We start from the raw sequence: 23,144 nt of genomic DNA on the forward strand, positions 1-23,144 counted from the left end.
AGGCTGGATGGGACCTCTGGGTCCATCTGCCCAACCCCTGCTGAAGCAGGGACACCCAAAGCATGTTGCCCAGGACCATGCCCAGGCAGCTTTTGAAAAACTCCAAGGAAAGAAACTCCGCAATCTGGCTGTGCTACTTCCTGTTCTCAATCTCATAATAATCCCATAATTGAAAACAATTATGAAATGAATCTTACACATACTTTCAGTAACAATATAATAGGATGTGCTTCTGAACATGGTTTTAATACATTGAAGAAAAAGAATTTAATAAGCAAAGAGTGCACTGTATGACAAGCTAAGGTATTATACTCAACAGTACTGGTATTAGAGCTGTCAAAAAATATTTCAAATAGGAAAAGATTCCACATTTACACAGAATGGTACAGCAGCTTGACAGCATTTCTGCAGAACGAGTTACAATAGATGATAGGCTACAATAGCCTAATGAAATTGCAGATACATGTCTGGCATTCTCTTCCTGCACTCACTTTTACGTACTTCTAGTTACTACTATTGCAAAGCAATTCTGATCTTTGTGAGTCTCAGGCATAGAATCACAGAATGTCAGAATTTGGAAGGGGCCCCTGCATCTCATCTGCTCCAAACTTCACTGCTACTAAGTAGCATATGACTGTATCTGCAGGGAGTTTATATCAAGGATTAAAATCCTTCGTTATTTGGATAGGTGATTTAAAGATAATTCTGGCTGGTTCAGAAGCATGTCCCTATTGCATTGCACAGTGAGTCCCTCCTCAACCGAGGCAGGGACTTGGCTGGATCTTAAGCCAGCACAGAGCTCCCATGTTGTGTAAGCCTACCTGTGACTGGACATGGGAACCCCCAAATCCTTCTGTATCTGCCAGTTTGAATATTTTTGAGATTTCTGCTACAGAACCAGCTATTTTTGTCCTCTGAAGGTTTACACTGTTCCCCACTGTCACGACTGCTTTTTCTTTTTTCCCCTGTAACCATCTACATCCTGATTTCCACTCCTTTTCTTGTCCTTTATGTGGCTGCACAGGGCTCACAAGTCATCTACTAATTCTGAAGAAACAGTGCTTGGTGGATGAGCAGGGAGTTCTTTTGGCAATTCACTGCCTGCCATTCAATCTCTAAATAAAAACTAGAGACAGAAAGGTCCCTAACAGGTGTTTCACGCCCTGGGTCACATCGCCTCAGGCTCCTCACATTTCTCATCAGCTCTGAGAGAATCTTACCAGAAATCCTCTGGAGACAGAACTGTTGTGATTGTAGGTTGCTTTAATATGACAAAATAGAGAAAATATTTTAGCATGCAGTTGTTACCTGCCACTAATCTATCCATTTAATATTTCTCTGTTACATGCTATTAACTTCTGCTCGGCTCTAAATGGCACCTGCTGTAAATTTGCTTTTCCTAAATAACATCCCCTTAATGGGAATTTTTGGAAATTACGTGCTCCTGAATTATCTTGGTGTAATTCTACATTCAATTATCTTCCAGAAAATCAAAAATGAATTTGGTCCCATCTGCATAAGCTAGTCATCATTACTGTACTGCACCTCTTCCATGCAGATGTTTTTGCTGCATTCCTCCTAGCATGATAAAGAATTCTGTAGAATTTGTTAGGTTATTGCACTTGGCAGCATAAAGAGCGATGCAGGAATGAAAGAGTAGGAGTTTGAAAGGATGACTTTTCCCCAGAAAAAGCAGATACAGCTTAAGAATCACAACTACACTTAAACAGCTCAATACTTCTAGAAACGTGGTTCTCAGTAATTCTCACACAACCTGCGCTTTGTTTCTCCACAGTCAGCAGGGATTTTTACTATGTCTTAAAAAGCCCCTCATATGCACACAAAGCAAAAAAAATATTAAAGGATATAAGAAAATATTGCTTAATCTCACTGAGAAAAACATTTTACAATGGTAACTTTGGGAGAAGAGGAAAATGGTCTTGTTAGGACTCCTGATTCCCCAGGACAAGAGGACCCATGGTGCTGCAGCTCCTAACAACAGGCTGTGACAGGTAACAGCAACCTACCAGTCTGCAGAAAGGAAGATTAATAAATCTGTGTAGCCTCTCTCAAGCTTTTCCAGGTGGGAGAGGAAACACTGAAAAATAGATGACAACAGGTGTAGGAAACAAAGAGAAATAACAGGTTGCTTACAAGCCTGCCCATCCTTGGGGAGCCTCTGGTACTTCGCCAGATATTCTTTCAAAAGGAAATGAAAAACACTTCTCCATTCTAGCTGATTCCAGCAAAGGTATTTCTCTCTCTTCTTAACTGCTATTTTTTAAGGCAGGAAGCTTTTGCAAGAGCAGCCGAGCTGGGTCAGCTCAAAATAGATCATTAGTTCTTCCTTTAGTTTGGATGCCCTCTTGCTCTGTTTAATGTTGGTCACATAAGTGTTCCTTTCATATTCTGCATTAAGCATTCTTGGTGTGAAGCTTGACAACTGACAATCACTGTTCTTTTTGCAGCCCCCAAATGCAGCAAATAGCACCCTGCCCCTTCCACCCTGCTGCAGCTCAGCTGCATCAGTTACAGGCAAAGCAGGATGCTCCCTACCATGAGCATCTTCCAATTCACTCCAGGTCTGTCTGAACTTTATGTTTTCTTGACATATTGATATGTTTTTTTAATGCACCATCTTTTTGTATAACATCTGTCTGATAGACCCCAAATCCAGGACCTGCTTCTACAGATTTATAATGATGCCATAGTAAAGACAACTGTAGTTAATACCAAGTATAAATTGCTTTCAATTTCAGGGTTTGCTGTAGCCAGCTCTTCAGAGATACGATTTATATCCTGGACACTGTTGAGAAAACAAACTGTTTAGCAGGAACCTTTAGGAAATGTTTCTTAACAACCTTATATAAATGGTTGAGAGTAACTTTCAAGTCACTTAGTTGCCCAGATTTTCCTGAAACACAGCTGGAACATTTTTTCTCTCCTAAGAGCAAGTGTTAGGCATTGACACAACGATGTCCCAGCAGATGTCATCCAGCAGCAACCCAACTACAGTCACCTTCAACCTTCAATATCTTCTCTCTTCTATAGCCCTCAGGCCTCTTAGCATTTTCAAAATATTAAGGACTACAGAAAACTGGGAGCAATCAGAGCCTGTATGTCGTTTCCACTCTCAAAAATAAAGTATTTTTTTAATACAATAAAAAGAAGCATCAAAACTATTAGCAAAAGAATATAAATATCTCCTACAGAAACATGATCAAAATTCAATGTTTTAATATTAGCATTGAAATTAAATTAATTAAAAATTAGGGGTAGTGGAATGTGATGTGATCCAAAATAAGCCAGCACTTTCAGAAGGATTTACTTTTCACTATAGTAACTTCCAGGAAGATCAAACGGCTTCCAAACTCAAAAAGACAGCTCTTACTAGGATATAAACACTTCATAAACAGCGAACCACTCAAAGTGACTGGGTGAGATGGAACAGAAGTAGGAAGGTTTATAAACAAATCGCTCTTCCACTCATTGCGCCCTCTCTCTCTGGAGCGCTTTTGGCCAACTCCAAAGCTCTCTGCTTGGGATTGTCCTGTGCCTGTCCCTCTGGTCTCCCTGGGATGCCTTCCCTCCCACCTCGATCAGTGCTGGCTCCCCACAGCAGGGCACTTTGCTTGGCACATGGCCCTGCCCCACTCCAGCAGGTCCCAGCAGCGCTCATCATCCCAGAGGGCAATGGGATGCTGACACAGGTCATCGAGAGAAGCTGTGGGTGCCCCATCCCTGAAGGCATTCAAGGGCAGATTGGATGGGGTCCTGGCCAGCCTGATATGGTGGTTGAATCCGGGAGTGAGTTGAAACTAGGCGGTCTCCAGGGTCTCTTCCAGTTCAAGCCATTCTAGGATTCTATAATCTCCACCTTGACCCAATGCACCCCTGGGAATCATAACTGTAGAGCTGGGAACCTACTTTACACATCTCCTGGCTTCTTGGTCACGCGCCAGCTGGATCTGAAATAGCTGCTACCACATGTATGGTCATTTAAGATGCTGCTTCCAGAATTGCTTTTGGCAGAGGAGTGAGGAAGGAAAAGGAGCAGCGTTTGAAAGAAGAAACAATCCTTCCCTTGAAGGCGGTGGCTTGGGCCATGAGGATTTAGTACTATAAAACACACCTCTGGCATATTTTTTAAAAAAACACAGTTCCACCTCACTAAAAAAAAAGAAAACCAAACACCTCAATTATTCCAGAATTTTATGAATAAATAACTGAAAAAATCTCCAGCAGTGCCCAGTACTTTTGAACTTTTGCTCTGCATATACTTGACTGTGGTGTGAAACTTGGCACCTGAGAGTACAGCATGGCTCCTCATGACCCCAAAGCAGCATCGCTCACCTCTCTGCAGGCAGTGCTGGCAAGTCTCTTACTTTACCAAATCAGATGAGCAAAATTCAACAGCAAGTTCAGGTCAGAAATATTCTCCAGCACACATAAGCAGTCCCCTTTCACCACTGCAAGGCACCTGCATGGAGGGGATGCAGGTAGGGCTTGTGCTGATTTTCATCGCACTACAGCATCTCTTTGTCTCCAACATCACTTCAGTTCCAACATCACTTTGATTCCAGCACTGCTTTGACTCCTACTCATATCCCAGAGTATTCGGGAAACCCCTAGACTGAACTTCCTCTCTCAAGTTGCTAGGAGACCTACTATTTCCCAGCTGTAACTTCCTTAGATAAAAGAAGTTTGCTGCTTCCAAATTTTAAAAAGAAAAAGGATTTTCCTGTGTTTTGCCAGAGATCAGGTATGGTCAGGGGTGGTGAGCCCTCCAATGGTGCCAGGTTCCCTGGTTTTGAACCCAGGTAGTGTTTGCAAGGGAACTACGTGCATAGGCCTCACCTCACCTGGCAATCCACACGACTGCACATCTGGACACCAGGGAGAATTTTGGGGTAGAAATGGGAATAATCACTGAGTTGAGCTACTCTCCAGACAAAGCTGCTGCTGCATGAGAATGTTTTGCACGAGCCTGAATGTGTGCCTAAAGCCTACCTAGGTCTTTTTTCTATCTCACAGGAGAAAATAAAAGGGAAAAAGCATGGGTTTAGATTTCCAGCAACCCCAGTGGGTACTTTAGCAAGCTCCGAAGGACAAGTTCAGTAACTTGGCTCCTGTTTAACAATCTCAGGAGAACAGTCTCTCTGAAATAGAAACAACTCAGGTATTCAAAATTGGGCATGTGCTGATTTATCACACTGAAACAGTGCACAGCAGCAAATTGGCTGGAAGGCAGGGAAGAGATTTGTTTTATTCAATATCTTGCTATTGCAAAATGAAAGAAAACAATTTCTGAATCCCAAGTTTGGTTTGAACATTTTTTTATTTTCTTTTTAGTATTTATCTTGAGGATATTTTTATATGAAGTTGTTCACAAAAAATCTTCTGCCTTAGAATTCTTAAATACTGTTCACATTTGGGAATATACTTTTTCACTGCTTCTTTGCTAATCAGCAAATCTTTATCAAATTCTGCTATAATTATTATCCGCATATTTTATAGACAGTAAGCTTGGCCTGTGGCTAGATAAAGTCTGAACTGTTAATCTAGATGGCTGGTACTGATCCAGTGACTTTTTCCTTTAGGAATAGAGATATGACAGAATGGACATATTCTGATTTCACTAGTCACGTTAACTAGAGAACAAGGTTATTTAGAATTGTAAGCAAAAGTACATCAATGTTTCACTGTTGTTGTTAGAAATAAATGCTTACATTTCAGAAAAGGCCCATCACATTGATTCAGCTAGATGTTTTGGAGCCGCAGAACTTTCTAAGTCATCATTTTTAAGATAACATGATTTTCCATTCCCACTGGCAAAGTTACAGGAATAATGAACCACAAGTATCTTGTTAGGATTCATATTTCTTTGAGATCCTAAATCTGACTTGCAAACAGTGTCATTTCTACATTCCACCACACCTATACTACCATATGTTGTAGTCAATAGTTCAAAAGGGGATTTTGTAACAGCAATCCACTTCAGATCTGTAGATTCACACCTGTAAGTAAGCGTGAGCTGAACAGCTTTTTGCTCTGTCTTTTCATTACCTGTCCTTTTGTTTCTGATTTCTTCTCTTCAGAATTGTTTATGGAACATATTCTTGCTGGATTTCTTCCTGTAAATTTCCTCCACAGTCTCTTATGAGGAATGATCAGATTTCTCTCCATGGGACTACGCAGTATAGCTTTGCTTTGTTTGTTACTTGATGATGACTTTAACAATGCATGCTGATAACTGTGCATTTCAAAGGTTCACTCCAAGAGAAACAGAGACTGATATTTGAGTAATACTAGCAAAAGCCCAGATGAGAAATGAATCTACTGAACTCCTTGTTGGGTGCTGAAATATAAATTTTGGCATGATTTTCACAGGGCTGTTATGTTCTGACCCTGAAAAAAATGTACTCAGCAACTCTAGCAGAGAAAGGAATAGAGAACAGCTTGCACCACTGAAAGTACCTATTACAGCGTCATTAGTTTGTGCATGCATGTTTGCCTTGGCATCTAGCAGGAAAAAAAACTCCTAATAGCTGCTACCAAGCAATTCCTTGAAAAAAATAATCAAAACAGATGGCGAATCCTGAACTTTACCTGAACAGTTCAACTTATCCAACGGAATGGGAGACAAACTCAGCAGCATGGTTAGAAAGTCCATGTATGAGGGAGGCTTGGCTGTCCTTCTGGGCAATGTGACTGCTGTATATGAACCTTCTGGTGTTAATGGTCTGAAACATAACATTACAAAGTGCACTTACGAGAAAAACTTGAAGTTCTTCAATGTCTCAGCAGGGACTGGCTGTAGCACCAAGCTTTGTGTTTCCAAGCCTCAGAAGTCTGTACACCTTCAGAATGTCTGGGCTATTCCTCTGACGTGGAACAAAACCCTAAACTGTTTTGGTGATGTCAGTATCCACATACTTTATAAAGCTCTCCTTTGTTTGCTTTTCCTCCTAATACAATAAATCACTTTGAGAACTGGAAAAATGGTTTATTGCCTTTGTTTCAGGCATACACAAATGGTAAATGTGCCCTTTGTGTTCACAAGGATTGAAATACAGACAGCTTGCATATATTTTTGATGGGGATCCATGTACGTCCTTTATCTCGTTTTATTATAAGCACATCATCAGTTGAAAACTGATATATGTCAAAGATTTTGGAACTGAATTAAACTAAGACATTTCAGTCAGAGGATGACCATAAAGATAATCAGCGGGCTTGAGCATTTCTCCTATGAAGATAGGCTGAAGGAGCTGGGCTTATTTAGCCTGGAGAAGATAAGGCTCTGGGAAGCTGTCATTATGGCCTTCCAGGATTTAAAGGGAGATTATAAACAAGAGGGAAATCAACTTTTTATGCAGGTAGATAGTGAGAAGACAAGGGGGGAAGGTTTTAAACTAAAGGAACAGAGACTTGGATTAGATGCTGGGGGAAAATTTTTCTACTGAGAGTACTGAGAGGGTGGTGAAGTGCTGCAACATGTTGCCCGTAGAGGCTGTGAATGCCCTGTCCCTGGAGATGTTCAAGGTCAGGCTTGGATGGGGCACTGGACAATCTGATCTAGTACTTGATCTAGCAGTTGGCAGCCCTGCCTATGGTAGGGGGGATGGAATCTGATAGTCTTTGAGGTCCCTTCCAACCCAAGTTGTTCTGTGATTCTATGGTTCAGACTACGATTCCGTGAAACAGAACAGGTTATGTTAGCCTGAGACACAAATGTGAACTGTGCCTTGTATTCCTTCATTCCAGATAGCTTTTCAAGAACAAAGTGGATTTGGATTACGCAGTAATCTTTTTGGCACTGTTATTTCTTGCACAGATTAAAGATTTGTTAGAATGCATTCTTTCCATCAGTACATGATTATGTGTACGTTGGCCAACAGTTTTAAACATGGAGTCCTCAGGGCTGAACATTTTAAAACATCTTTAAATATTAAATGCTTGCTTAGACTTTCAGATGTGCTGAGGAAATGAACTCAGACACCCTGTAAGATCCCAGTGTCTTTTCCCCCACTAGTAACTATTTAGGTACTTATATTTACAAGTAATTAGATGCAAGAAAGCAGACTTCAGAACAGACACATTTTCTTTTAAAATTTCAGTTGGCTATAGATAGTTAGCTTGTATGTCATTCTGCTACTGTGAAACAGCTCTTCTATACTTGACTGCATTGAAGTGGGTAAGACAGAGCTCTATAAAATCAAAGCTAATATACAGAAGGGACATATAGTCAAAGCACAACATATTAGTTTAGGGAATTGTGTGATGTGGCTCAGATTCAGCAATACTTTGGAAAACACAGAGTAAGAAAGAGACGGTTACAGTGAATTTCATGATTCATTGAAAGAATATAAGTACAGTGGCGACCTTTAAGACTGGTGCAAACCCAGTGGTCTCATCTAAAATTCCTGTGTTGTTTATAGGCAGCAGAATGTAGCGGTCCTAAGGATTCTCGTATTTAATTGGATTTAAGAATATACACCATAACTTGTAGGTTCATTTTCAAATGAATTTGTGCAGGTAAGTAAGATCTGGAGTTTGACAAGCTCACAGTCTCTTATCGTTAATGTTTATTATTCCAAGCAGCTCACAGTTGAGGAACCTCGATTTTACATACTTGACAACCAGCCAACCAGGAAATAAATCCTTATCATTTGCTGTCTCTAACTCTCTCATAGTATCTCAGCTCAACATCTGTCCTCTCAGTTGCGAGCTCCAAAGAGCAGGGACATCTAGCATAGCATTGAAGAAATGATGTTAAAAATCTAAAAGAAATCAAACTCAGCTGAACCTACTTGAAAGATTCTTATTGCAAAAATCTTTGGACTCATCACCCTACCTATTTAAAAGCAGCACATTTTTGAATGGTCTTTTTTTATTATTATTATTTTTACAGCCGCTAAATATACAAAAGTAAAATTTCTTTCCCCCTGCCCCAATATTGAAATATCTACACACTTCATGATCATTGGAAATTTGAAGCTTACTCCAATGAAGTCCTCCTTTCTCACCACATCCCCAATGCAACCCTTGTCCCTTTGCTCTTTGTCCCAGCTTCATCCTCCAATACCTTCCATTTCTCCCATATATATACTCCCTTCCTTCCAGTACTCCTGTATTTATTCTCATATTCCCTCAGGAATTTTACATCTACTTTGCAGCAGATAACTGTTCACCCAGGAATCTTCACCTTCAATGGGACAGAAATAGGGACCCTATTTCATTAATCATCTGCCAGTTTCTATATAATACATAGGAATTCAGTATCTTCCAGACATCTGTATTTCTGTCAGAGTTTATTTGCCAGCGAATTAAGAAATTATCTGCAATCTAGAACTCCTTTGGCATCAGCTTCTCCTCACTGTGGGATCCAGTCCGCTGCATACAGGAGAAAAGATACTCTTCAGTCCCTCCCAAGATTTGTTATTTTGTTCTACATTTTGACGCTTCACTTCACTGTCCCACCCTGCACTTTGCTCTGTTGTATTCTGGTATTATGATGTGATTCCTATTCTAGCTCACTCTGTAGTATAACTAATAGACATTACCTCTCTCTGTTTCATTTGTTACGTCATGGGATAAAATAGGATGTGGATTAGAAACAAAAGAATGGGCAGAAGTAGGCTTGAAGGCAGGTACCCGGTACTTGAAGGTAGGTGAAGTTGATTCTTTACAGATGAAGAAAAAACAGAGGTGTTTTAGCTAAGTTTGAACTAGGAGAAATGTCATGCTTCCCTTCTTTGATCATCTTATTCTCTGACCGGTAAGGGTTAAAAATAAATAACTAAATCACTTTTGACTCCACAGGCCTGGAGAGAATAGTGGTGACTTCAGTTTCATCGAACTGGCCTTCTCCATCTTCTTCGGTGGTGTGCTGGAGCTAGCAGTTTCTAACTATTTCTAATTAGTTCCTGACAGATGTTTTTTTTAATTTTTTTTTTTAAACTTAATGAAATTTTTCTAGAATTTTGTTCAAAAATAAAATTCAGTCCAGTGTGAAATCTGTGATATATCTCCCACCACCATGAGCCTCTTCTGGAGATCAAGAGAATAACATTATGCTTTCTGTTGTGTTTCATGACACCATAACATTTCAAAGGCCAGAAGGGCCTAAACATGGGAAGATATACTACATGGCCTGAAGGAAGAAAGAACGGAGAGATGAAATGATGGTTTCATGGGGCCCTGCCTTGTGGAAACACCTATCCCGTTTTGCAAACCAACATAGGTGCACTTGTTGATGGGAGCAATGGAGGTATACCACTCTTGTCATATCCTCACTCGGAGACCCATCAAGTACATGCCACCAGAGGTCTCATCCCATGCAAAGCCAACATCACAGCACCAGGAGCTCCTAGAGAAGGCCTTGGTGGGGTACAGGGTACCAGAAGCCAAAACCCCAGGCCAGGGGGCACCTGTGGGTAATTTCTCTTGCCAATGATCACCTCATACACACGCCTCTGTGCAGATGTTCTGAGACAAAGGAGCAACAGCATAAATGATCTTCCTTAACAATGTGTGTCCATAGTGAATGGACATATCCACAAATGCCTGGTGCAGTATCAATGCTTCCACTGAAGTTCATCAAAGATATTGTGAAGATGAAAACCCACAGCACTTACATCATGTATAGTATCTGAGAAACAGTGGGAGAAAGAAAGCCCCACCAAAACCAAATAGCAATGAGATCTAATTATTACAACACTAAATAAAACTTGATCTGCACAGTCAAAAAATCATGCAAGAGCCAGCAAGTGCCACAGATTTACTTTATAACATTAATGAGATGAGGAAGTGGGAAGGAAAGCAGGATATAATTAACATGGTGACATCTCAGACGTTTGTAAAGCAAGGTGTCACTACCTGTTGCTGCAGCTGAAGTAACACAGGAAGCTTCAGCAAAGTGTCCTTTCCATATGCGTGGTTGCTTGTCAACCTGCTGGCTAAGTGACAGGGATATGAACTATTTTTCAGCCAAAACTTAGCAAAAGAACCAGGAAAGCATGTTAACTATAAGGTGCTATGGTTAGCACCTATAGCCTGTAAAGTACTTGCCATATTTTACCCTACGCAGACAAAACAGAAGCCAGGCTCCACATGCCTGCGGGGTCACACATGCCGTGCTCCTGGCTTGATCTGCTCTCCCGTTCCTGCAATGGGAGTTCTGCACAGCCTGCAGGGATCTGGCTGCGTTCTCTAACATCTGGCAAGCTGGGACAGTGCTCCCCAGCTGCCATGGGGACACTTCCGGGAGCACGACTACCACATCAAGTTTTTAACTTAAGACTAAAAGTTTCCTCTGCATCTCTTTTCTCCTTTTCAGACCTGTCTCAATCTCCCATTTCTGGTTACTACTCTCCCTCCTCAGTCCTCTACCATCTTTCTTTTCACCAGGAAATACTCCTTATGTTCCCAAAATGCCCACAAAATTTTGATAATGGCTAATTAAGTCCTAATATCTCTTTCTTCCCCCACCCCCTCACCCCCATCCTTATCTTCTTTTTCCTCATTTGTTTTTCTCTGTCTTAGGATTGAACTGACTTTTTCACAGGTAGGCAGTCCCTTTTGTCTCTGTATCTGAACACTGTTGTGATGAGGCCATAATATTCTGAAAGCTCTGCCAATAAAAACAGTAAATTAAATTTCTGGTAAAATAAAATCCATGAAATTTTAGCTTTAGTAGGTATTTAAAGCCTAACATATAAAGCCTAAATCTCTAATGTGTCCCTTGGGATACCACAGTTTATCCAGTGTACAGTGAGATAGCAAAGCCTTGAAATGGGCCTACTGCTCTTTTGAATGGAGAAACCATTGAATGGAGCTAGTGTAGGAACCATTACTGAGACCTCTGAGACCATTACTATTCCATTGAGACACATAATACATGCAGTAGGTCAGGACCTCTGAAGGTTGCCTAGTCCACTCTCCCTGCTCAGGGCCTTGTTCAGTCAAGTTTTCAGCATCTCCAAGGATGGAGAGTCCACATTTCTAGGCAACCTGGTCCAGTGTTTGGTCATCCTCACAATGAAAACTTCTCCCAAATTGCTTATCATGGAGCCCTATGACACCTGCTTAGGCTGCATCTTGACTGTTTGCAGCAGAGCAAAAAGAGAACAAGGTCAGGCATTTCCTCCCAGAGCTCCTGCATGCAACTGCTTGGATTTCATACTCAGCTTCTCTGGTGGAGAGACTTACAGCATTTTGCACAGAGAGAAATCTTGAAGCGGATCAGCACCTAGAAGATGCGATATTGGCTCAGTGTCCAACTACTGATCTGGTCCAGCGTGGCTCCCCAAGTGTCATGTGTACTCACCAATTGCCCTCTCACGAGAGCCAGGAGAACTAGTGATGAATAAGGGCTATTTGCTGCTTACGCCAAACACAAAACAGAGCATAACCTTAGATATTCCTCCCCTCTTCCCATTCCCTGCCTACACACTCACATTCCTCAGCTAAAACATTTTTGGGTTTGGGGTTTTCCTTTTACACAGAGTCAAATTACAGAAAATCTTGGCCCAACAACAAGCATTTCTGAATTCTGCCTTTGGTTGAAAATTATATATATTTTAAAAGACAACCACTAACAACGATGATAACAAACCAACACAAAATTTGCAGTTTTAACCTACAAAAGTCCAAAAAGCATAAGATAACATAAAAAAAAAACAGACTAAAGATGAGTATCCTTATGTTTCAAAATTCTTTACAAAAAACCAATTTTTCATGATTTACATTATTAACTTCTACACCCAGTTGTCAATTTGTAAAATTAAATCTTAATAAGAAGCATTTCACACTACCTATCTGAACACTGTTAAGACAAAACATTTTAAAGGAAACAGATCATAGTTTTCAAGTAGTGTTTTACTTGTGGCTTTGAAAAAAAAATAGAATAAATTCATTGCCTGCACAGTCATCACCTCTTTGTTTTGTACGCCTGCTGGGATTTTATATTAAATAGAAGTCAGGCAGTATAAATTGTGATATCTGGTGTCAGTGTGATCATTTCACTCAAGCCTGGGTATTCCTACCTCATAGAAAAAAATACAATGAAGCAAGTATACACCTTTCCTAGCAGTGGATGAGCTCTCTGTGGATATACTTTTATGGTTCAGTTCACACACAAGAGCGTTTATGTGATAAAAGAGAAGGTTGCTTGCTAGCCAGGGCAATCATGGTAAGCTGCTTTCCTGAGATCTCTGAAGTTTCATAAAGAAAACAGACTGTGTATTTAGACTCTAAATCGTGTCTATCAGCTGTAGGCTTGCACTTTCGCCACTAACTTCTCCTCTGACTCATTCACTGACTCATTCAATGAGTTTCATGTTCAATATTAATTTAGCTCACAGAGAAGCATGCCATCGAGCACTTGCCATCTTAACATACTCTTTCAACTTTGATTTATTGGTAATAACAAACACCAGAATTGGGCAAGAACATGGAAATCCAGCATCGTCTGCCCCACAGACTTTGGTTCTGTCAAAGAACACACTGTGGGGAAGGAACATGGCTGGCCTCTGGAGCACTTTGTTGTGAAACATGGTGGCTCTGGGTGGGGTTGTAGCTAATTCTGAATCCAAGCTGCCACAAGTTATGATGCTCCACCATGAAGTGAGACTTGTAAAAATGGTTCTGAAACCCTTCCAGTGGCTACACGTTAGACTCTCTATAAATATTTAACGTAAAGAGATGTTTTGAATATTTATGAATTAAAAACTGGCAAGTGGATACTTTCCTGATTGGAACTTGGTTGGGTTTACTTGTTTGTTTTTCTCGTTAGTTTTATTGCAAGCTTAGAAACAAATAAAATCTGGGATAATACTGACGGCAACAGTTCAACCTATTGCCATTTACATGCTTTGTATTAAGTCTTTCTGAAATGGAATTCTTACTTCGGAGAGCACACCCAGTGAAAGTAGACAAAAATTATTTCAGCAAATAGTGCTGCTTTAATAGATTCTTAACAAAGAAGGGCGGTCATCTAATAATATTTTTTTTAAATCCCAAGACAAGAGGAAATACTGTAAGATTATTTACAGAGCTGCAGCTCTAACCTTCCTTCATCCCAACCTCAGCTTTAAAAGCCATCCAAAGTTAACAGGAGCAGCATCCTCCCTCAAATTAGAGCTGGCCAAGACAGAGCTCACAGCCAGAATTTAAGCTGGTTATGTTTCTGACCATTTTTTGTCAGTTTCACCTCTGCAGCTTTTTTATTTTTTTGTGGGGGTAGGGGCAGGAGGGATACAAAACTATCTGAGACTTGCTGTCATCTGGCTTTTTATTCTCATGTGCTTACAGTGGAGGTAACCTCTCAGATAACACAGAAGATTGCATACTGTCAACACCAATCCAAACCCCAGAGACATCCCTACCATCCCAGGGACCCCAAGACAGAGCAGATCTGAAAAAAACACTAAAACTCAGTTTTAAATTTCTATCATTTGGTCTGGCCAGGAATTCTGGACTTTAGTTCCTAAGACAGTTTCCTCAACTTCAAGGTGACATGTCAGACATACTGATGAGAAAGGGGATCTACCAATTAGTAATTACAAAGATAAAGTAAGCTAACTGCCACAGTCCCCTTTCTAGATGCCAGGTTGGCTCAGAAATAAGCCATATCACAAACTAAGCCTGAGCCTCTAGCACAGCAAAATCCCTATGGCATTTTGGCAGAGAGACTGGCTGGTGACTGAATTATTAGGTTCCAGAACAGTAGAGTAGGATTTAAACACCAATGCTCTGCCTAAATCCCTTGTTCAGGGACTGCATCCATTTTCTGAATGGTTCAGATACCTTGTTTATTTTATAGGCTAAAACCTTCACTGTTGCCCACAAATTACATTCCTTGTTTTCTGGTTGTTTGCTTGAGACCCTGACAGTCTGACATGGAAGATAGAGAGATGATATAAAGTCCATAAGAAATCAGCCACAAGCTTCTTGTGATCGGGCACTGAAACCTAGAGGGCATTTTTGGAAATTTGGGATGATCGTCCTCAGCTGTGGTGGAGCACTCTGGTGACAAAAGCACAGTGAACTCCACAAAAGACCTAATAACTTTTACATAGGGGAAAAATTGGAAGGTGAGTTATAATATTTGGGCTTAGGACTAAATTGAAGTACAGCACATTCCAGTAAAATAATCATCATCCGTCACTGCTACTTCAATTATGCCGGGGTCTGGAGAATAAGAATTTTTTATGCAACTGGACTTTCATAATCACATGCCCACGTAGGTGAAATTAGGATTGTACACGATTCATTTTTCTGTTTCTCCCTTTTTGATTGTTTTGACTGAGGAACCTTGTATTTTAGTTAAGTGCAATTTATACACATAAAAGAAGTTAATCACCCTAGAGAAGCTCAAAACCGTGGGTGGATCTGCACATATAAGAAAGAAAAACAGAACCAAGGAAAGGTCCAACAGTCAGGTTACTAGAAACTGGCTGGGGTCAGCCTCATACAATGCCAAAGACATTGTTTATCCCCTGTGCCTTAATTATCTCTGAAAACTGGTAAAATATTCCTCCCTTACCTCCTGGAAGTCTTCAGGAAAAAGAACAATGTGCCCAGACAGTACAGTAATGAGGCCATCTAAAGGATATATAGATAAGGAAAACATCTGCTGCCTTCTGTAACAGCCTTTCTTCATTTCTCCATCTCCTAGGCAGCAAACTAGGTTGTTTCAGAAGGAGAGGTTATTCAGATTTTTTCTAGCGTACGCAGAACTTTTGTTGAATTTTGTCTAATCAAAGATTTTATCACTGTATTATGAGCCATATCAGGTTCCTGTATAAGAAAAGCAAAATTTTGGCAAAGTCTTCTGTCAAAACTTTGAGAACATTTGGCTCAGTATGAGGACTCCTTTCTCACCTAGTCTGTAAAAACTCATGGTTTATCTGGCTTCTGCACAGCTGTAAGGTAACAGGAGACAGAGAGAAAATGAGGTCAGGAGTTGTTTTTCCCTTTGCTCCCATTGCCAGAGGCACAATGCAGTCTGACTTCTAGTTCACTTGCAAGCTTTTTACATAAAGCTCCACAGGGCTGTTCTGGGAGACACATTCTCACCAATTAATACAGTCAATTCCCTTTATATAGTGACCTTTCTTCCACTTTACAATAAGTGTTCCTGGTACAACACAAGGTACCGTGACATTAAGATGGAGAAAAGGTTTACTCAGTCCAAGTTCTGAAGTCACTAACACGTAGCAAAGTCTTGGAAATTAAGGTCTTGTTGGGCATAGACTCATGTGAGCCAATTGTTATGTTCTGCTGCTGTGGGATACGCTGGTCATGTGGCCAGACTCTAATATGGTGTCACTGTGCTTCTAAATTCCTCAGTATTTCTTAATTTTCAAGTAGCTGACTTGGCCAGCTTAATACCATTTTTAATACAGATTTCTTGCTAGCAATTGTATAGTCTTGCAAGTGAAAATAGAAATGCCTAAATTGAAGAAACAGCAAATTCAAGACAGAAGCTCACTCAAGTGGAGTTGCATCAATACTTAGATCATCACCAAGGCTGGACATTTTCAGTCCGCTAAACAGAGATCTGCTCTACAAAAGAAAGCAATGGAAGAATAGCCAGAAATATTAATGTTTCATACTTGATGAATGAGCTCTAGTACAGGCAGATACATACTAATAATGAAATGTGCTTAAAGGAAATGGGGAGACATAGGAATTGTAGATGCTATTTCTCAGAAAGTCTGAACAAGCAATTGAACATTATTTTCCTGACTCTGTTACACATGCTTTATTTTTCCCCCAACTTCGGCTTCATCCCATACTTATTCTCTTCTTCTAGCCCTGGCATAGCTTCTGATGTGAGTCTCAATATTTTCCTCCAGGAATGTGAAGTGGTACAATCAACTTCATGTAATAACATACCTGATTAACAAAATGCTAATGGTATCTTTAGTAAAAGCAGCTGATGAACGTTTTATGTCTAATAGCATGCATTCAAATGCCATAGACATAATTGTGCAAGCCTTTTTACACTGGGTAAAAGAGTCAAATGCCAACTCCAATTAAAATAACCTGAGAGACTTTGATTTCTCTCTTGCAACATTTCAGCACTGATTTCTGCTTTATTCACTTTCAGGTGGAAGCCTTGAATGAGTGTCCTCTCCTTTCTACATTGTTCTGTGGGACAGCAGCTTTTAAAGACTTGGCTAGACAGGTTTTTTCTTATGACAGACAAATTGAATGCTAATTTCTACTTTTATGATCCTTAGTAATCTTTCCCAATTAAATCCCTTGTAGAGTACAGAAGTGTTTCTAAACATGAAAAACGTGCCATTAGTAAAGTCCATCTTGTCTTGCTGATATTTTTATCTCCTATATTCCGTGTCATGCTTTGAAGTCTAATGAAGCAAGGCACTCTGCTCTCCTTGGTTAGCACTGCAGAACAAAGCAGCTGAAGCATTTACTTGCTTCCCTTGATTAGGGATTAGCCTATTTTTTGATAGAAAGTTAGTAGTATTAGGTAGGTTGCTCCAGAAGTAATGCCTATTTATTTCCACGGAAAGAACAACTGATACAAAGAGCACAATAATACTCCTCAATTGAACAAATTCTGAGCTCTAAAACACTTTTTCAGTATCGCCACTACAACTAGCTACGCATTTTTGCCACTGATGAATAAGAGATTGTATGGTATGCTTGTAAAAATCCATGTGGCCACCTGGAACATGGCTCATCTTTCACAATGCTGTCACCACTGCTGAACCACACCAGTCACCACCTCACTGTTCTCACACCCACTGTTTGGCCTCCATAAACATTCAGAAAGCATCGATGAAGGTCAATGGGTGCCATTTTTTCCACATGGGGGAATTCAGTGACATACTTTTTTTTTAATACGCTCTTCCATGTTAGATGTAATTTTGTCAGACTGCCCCTCTGCTGCTACTCGTCACATGGCAACAAAATATAATAGAATATTGGTGGGAAGGCTCAGCCGCTACTGCCGTACCACCAACATCTGCCTCTGATATCAGGCCTAACATAATAAAATAGGAGGCATTATTTTCAGAGCAGCTTTACAGAATTTTGCAGACCCTTGTGTTCATTTTATTATGTTCCTACCTAGAAATTACAGATCGTAGAAATGTTTGAGTTGGAAGGGACCCTGAAAGGCCATCCAGTCCAACATCTCTGCAATGAACAAGGGAAATCAACAGCTAGATCAGGTTACTCAGAGCATCATCCAGTTTGAATCATACATCCAACGATAAGCACATTAAAAATATAGGAGACATTGTAGCAATACCAAAATGAAAGAAAAACTCTAGAAATCTTAGAGAGATTTTCACTGAGTGCTGCCTAATTCATATCTCTAATTTAGCTTTTCCAATAATTAATCATGTTCAGATTAGACCGTTGTTCACTGTGAAAAGCCAGCCTTGGAGATCTTGGAAATATACCTTGGTTTACATGAGAACCAGTTATAATTCTTACAAAACTACAGGATATACTGTGACACACATGAATCACTGGGTTTTTGAGGAGGGGAGGAGGAAACTGCCATAGACATGTTTGGGCAAAGTCAATCTTCTGCTGGGTCTGCTATTCATACTATTATTAAAAAGGATTATATGTGGTCTTTTAAAGAAACTGAAGATATGAATGTAATTGAACAAACTATAACTTACTGATGTTGTACTGCACAGAAGAACGTTTTTGTAACCCTGAAGAAGTTTGGGGAATTTAACATGAACAGACTGGTAAGGGACAATTAGTTTGTGGGCTGTCTGGGAAGCTCTGAAGTACTGAAGGCACTTGGCTCCAGCTAAAGCCATCTGGAATATTTCCATTTGTACTCCAATCTTAACAAGAAAGAAATGTCAGAGGGGGTAGGTAGAGTCATAAAATTTAGGGAGCCATCTGGAAGCCCTAGGAAACGTCTGAAGCCCCAGTTTTCTGTAGCTAGGACATACCAAAAGAATGTAGGTGACAGGCATGGAAAAGAGTTAGAATCCCTTTGTTAAACACAAATAAATAAAAAAAAGTATATTTTTAATATATATTTTATCTGTAACTTTTGTCCAGAAATTTATCTAAAAGCCTGATGTGAAGTCACACTTATTGTGTCTTAGTTTTACCACAGAGCCATTCTAGTGTGGAGGACAAGACGAATCTTCATGGAATCAGCAAGCACTGTGTACAGAAACATGCTGGAAAGAATAGGGTGTGCAGGGCTAGGATGGCCTTCATGTGGTGATAGGCACTCTACCCATCCTGGGATTGGGTGGCCAGGCCAGAGCTGCAGGAAACACAATGCTCCTCTTGTGAGGAAGAAAGCATAATGCCCTTAATAACTTGCATAAGTTTAGGCTGGCCCTGAGTTGGTCAGGCATTTGGACTTAAAGATCTTCGTAGGTCCCTTCCAACTGAAATATTCTATCCTACATCAGATGTGCAGCCCATGGCACCCATATATTAATGTTGTCACAACCCCTTGCACATCACATTGCTGTAAAGATGTGAAGAGTTGTAGTCGACAGACATAGCTGATGCTGGCAGGTCTGTGCTGTACAAAACATTCCAGTTCTCTCTGACCTGCTGAGCTAAAGCTGCAGTGGAAATATTATGAGAAGTGTCCAGATTGTGGGGCTTTTGCTGTGCAGTGGCTGTACAGAATCAGTTCAGGAACGTAAATCTAGACTTCAGAGCAAAGCAAAGGCAGAAGGTTTCTTTTTCTATCTTCTTGTCCCCACTGAGGTCCTCCCACCATATTAATATCTACAGAGTTAAAGAAGTTTTAACTCCCGAAGAGTTGAAGAGGATCAAGATCTCTTCAGTCAGGTTGCCTTGTGAACTTACAGTCTGAAGAAAAAAAAAAAAAAAACAAACAACAGAAAACCTAATTGCTTATCTACTGTTGGAAGCTGATACAACATTTCCCTAAATTGGGTCCAACTCTTCTGGCCTCTGGAGGGACAATATTGGAAGCAATTTCCAAAGCTTTTCAGTGGAACATGGGCATTCTGCCATTTAAATACAAATGCAGAAAACATACTAAGAACTCTGCAAATACAAACTCCAGGTTGACTACCCATATTGTGTGTCTTTCCCAGCCACTGAAAGCAGCCAAGACCCATTTCAACCTGAGAAGTACAAAGCCCGGAAAGCAACACATGCTGCAACAGTTTGTCCATACTGAAAGATGCCAAGCACGTCAATAGCACACACGTATGTACCGTCACCATCCAACCCTTTGGGAACACGTGGCTGCTCTAGGACTAAGCGATGTTAACTCCCCTTTGCTGAAGCAATATTTCTTATTAAAATTAGCACAGCAAAGGCTCTGTACACCAGATGACCCAAACCAGGAGCAGACTTCCCCCCAGGCACCAAATACTGATCTTGCTAAATGAGGTTCTTAAAGCAACCCACCTTCATCTCTGCCTTGTCAGATGCCTCCCAGTTAGAGCTGGGCAGGCGAGTGTAACAGCAGGGAAGTGAAGAAGTGTGTGCCTCCCTTGCTTAAATAGGTGTCAGCATCCCAATTCTTTGAGGCACGGTTTTGTTGTTAAGACAGAAAAAAAACACAAACAAATAGGAAAAAAAAACCTATGTGCAGGGTCAACATGACCTAGAGATATTGTCTACAACCTCAAGCCAGTGTAATCCCCAAATGAAGCTGCCTCTTGACCATAACATTGCAGTAATTACTATAGCAGAAAGGAGAGCTGATTTTGCTAAACCTGTTTATTTTTCAATTGTACCACCAGTCAGGTTCTTGTTTCAGCTCACTGATATATATACCCTTCTTCTTGAAGGAATGTCCAAGGCTGTGAGACCTCAATGCACCAGCCAGTGTTGAACTTGGGTGTCACTCAGAAGAGAATTGAACTTCTGTCCTGCCTCTGCAAATATATAAGGCAGGGTGAATGTGCTTAGCAGCACCTGGGCTGGTCTTGGATACAATATGATATAAAGAAAAATGAAGAACAATGGCAGAAACTCCCTGTGGTCAAAGTAGGACAGCACGCCACGCCTCAGTAAAAGAACACAGAATTCCAAAGTGTATTCTGAATATCTGTGGGAACGCAGTGAAACTGATGGCAATTGTGGTGATGCTGTGAGCATGCCCAATCCAGAAAGCCACCCCTGGATCCCACTGTCATCTGCAGCTGCCATACATTGCCAGCCACCTCATTAGCAGTGAGCTGGAGCTGCCAGCAAGAGCAGCTGCCAGGGCGAGTTATAGCTGCCGAACCATGAGCTTGCTGGGGATCAGCGGGTGCTTCAGAAGGCAAGACTTGCCCAAGGCAAGGCCTTCATGCCAATGGAGCTTCTCTTCCAGTTCAGAAGCACACTGCCTCTGAGCAAAGAGCTGAATTCTCATCCTTCATTTCATTCCCCTTTTCACATTTGTTCTATGGATAACTTCAGTTTGGATTCAAAACAGTTTTTTCCCACAAAGAAAAAAAAAAACCAGTAACTCAAAATAACCCCCCAAAGAAAACAAAATGAATGCAGTAACCAAAGCAAAGTTCTAACTCTGAAAAGGAAAACTGGCTTGAGGTCCATGAAACCAACTAACAGCCACTCCAGACCACCTCTCCCACTGCAATTTTACAGAGAAGGAGCTTGGAAAGCACAGATAAGATGAAGAAGGTGAGGAAAAAAAAAAAAGAGCTAAAAGTTACAGAAGAAGCAGTTACTTATCTATCTCAAATAAACTACATTTGATATTGGTCACTTAAACTGTTCCTTTGAGATTAACAGGCAAAATATTTAATCAGTGGTTTCTTACCATCTTCCAAAAGCCAGTGATTTTATATTATGTGCAAAAGGCAGGTCCTGGTCTGAAAAATTTACAGACTTGCCCACCAGGATGTCTAAATAATAAGTATCATTTGCTCTCTGTAGTGGTGCAGCAGGTAGCCACATCTCACTCTCTCAGAGAAGAATGGAAACCCTGTTGTGTTAAGGACTGCACAAAGAGATGGAAATGTTGGGCTCTGCTCTGGGAATTAAAGCAGATGGAAAACAGACAGATACAGAGAAAAGAAACAAATGATGAGAAAGATGTTGCTGGCAGAGGTCCCATGGTCAAATCTTGCAGTTCACATGTTTTTTTTTGTATCCTTCAGATAAAGATGGATTGCATCAGGAGCCTCAAAGACCCCAGAGAGTCTCATTGCAGGTGATTTTAGAGAGTTGCCCTAACAGGATGGAGGCCAGAATGGAGGAGATCACACAAGCTGGTAATGGAAATTTTTTAAAGAAACTGAAGAAGCTAATCAGTGGTAGCAACTGGTTTCAGTGCTGAAAGACAAGGAGGACATGATGATGACAAGATATGAGGCTAATAATTCTGAGGGCAAGAGTCTCTCATCAGATGGAGCAGAGGCAGGGAGAGCATCTGGGTGACTGTGGGTCACAGGGTGGTCTGACCTCATCAGTGGCCGAGGGTCAGCAGGACAGGACTGCAATCATACAGACATTAAAATACTCAAGTAAGACAAAAGGCTTTGAATCAGAGAGTAAGAAAAGCTAGATTAATGTAGAATAACATGTTATTGAAATAGCCCAAGCTTGAGAAGCATAACATAAATGTCCCTGCTGTATACATGTAAATATGCTTTTTCCTTTTTTCCCCCCTTAAGTGAATGTCCATTTGGAAGGAAAATTCATTGATTCACTAGCAGTTTGCTAGTAAGCTGCAGCCTGAGGTCCCACCATCACCCTGCTTTCAATTTGGAAGGAGAGAAATGGCTTTAGGGTGCCTTTGGAGTAGCAGTAGTTATTTCCCTGGAGTGGCTTCCAGGTAGCAAAGAAAAACTTAATTCCCTATAAAGTCCAATTTTAAGTGTCCAGCTTTAAATTAAAGGGCTGGCATTCCATTCTGTTGACCAGACACAAGTTGAAGAAAGGCATAAAACGTGGCTTAAGGCGACAAATTATGTTTACTAAAACCCCCCAGCGGAATCCACTACTGTGCAGAGTGGTCATGAAGTGCTGATGCAATCACTGCTCAACACGCATCCGATCGTGAGAGAAGAACAGTACTACAGCACTGATGATGAGCCCAAGATGGTAATTTCTTTTCCAACAGCTAAACAGTCTTTCAAAAGAAGCTACAGTGTTAAAAAAAAAAAAAAAAAAGAGCATCT

At 40.6% G+C, this 23,144-nt stretch overlaps 1 protein-coding gene across 1 annotated transcript in view; it reads left to right on the forward strand.

Moving 5' to 3' along the window:
• Window positions 1–22,178, forward strand: part of LOC124417859 (translation initiation factor IF-2-like) — a 68,504-nt gene extending 46,326 nt beyond the window's left edge. The window contains exon 3 of the mRNA XM_046939588.1: window positions 22,122–22,178. Coding sequence (XP_046795544.1) covers window positions 22,122–22,178 — 57 coding nt within the window. The remainder of the gene's footprint in view (window positions 1–22,121) is intronic.
• The last annotated feature ends 966 nt before the right edge of the window (window positions 22,179–23,144 follow it).

Source organism: Gallus gallus, chromosome 3 (assembly GCF_016699485.2).
Source record: "Gallus gallus isolate bGalGal1 chromosome 3, bGalGal1.mat.broiler.GRCg7b, whole genome shotgun sequence".
Taxonomy (NCBI): Eukaryota; Metazoa; Chordata; class Aves; order Galliformes; family Phasianidae; genus Gallus; species Gallus gallus.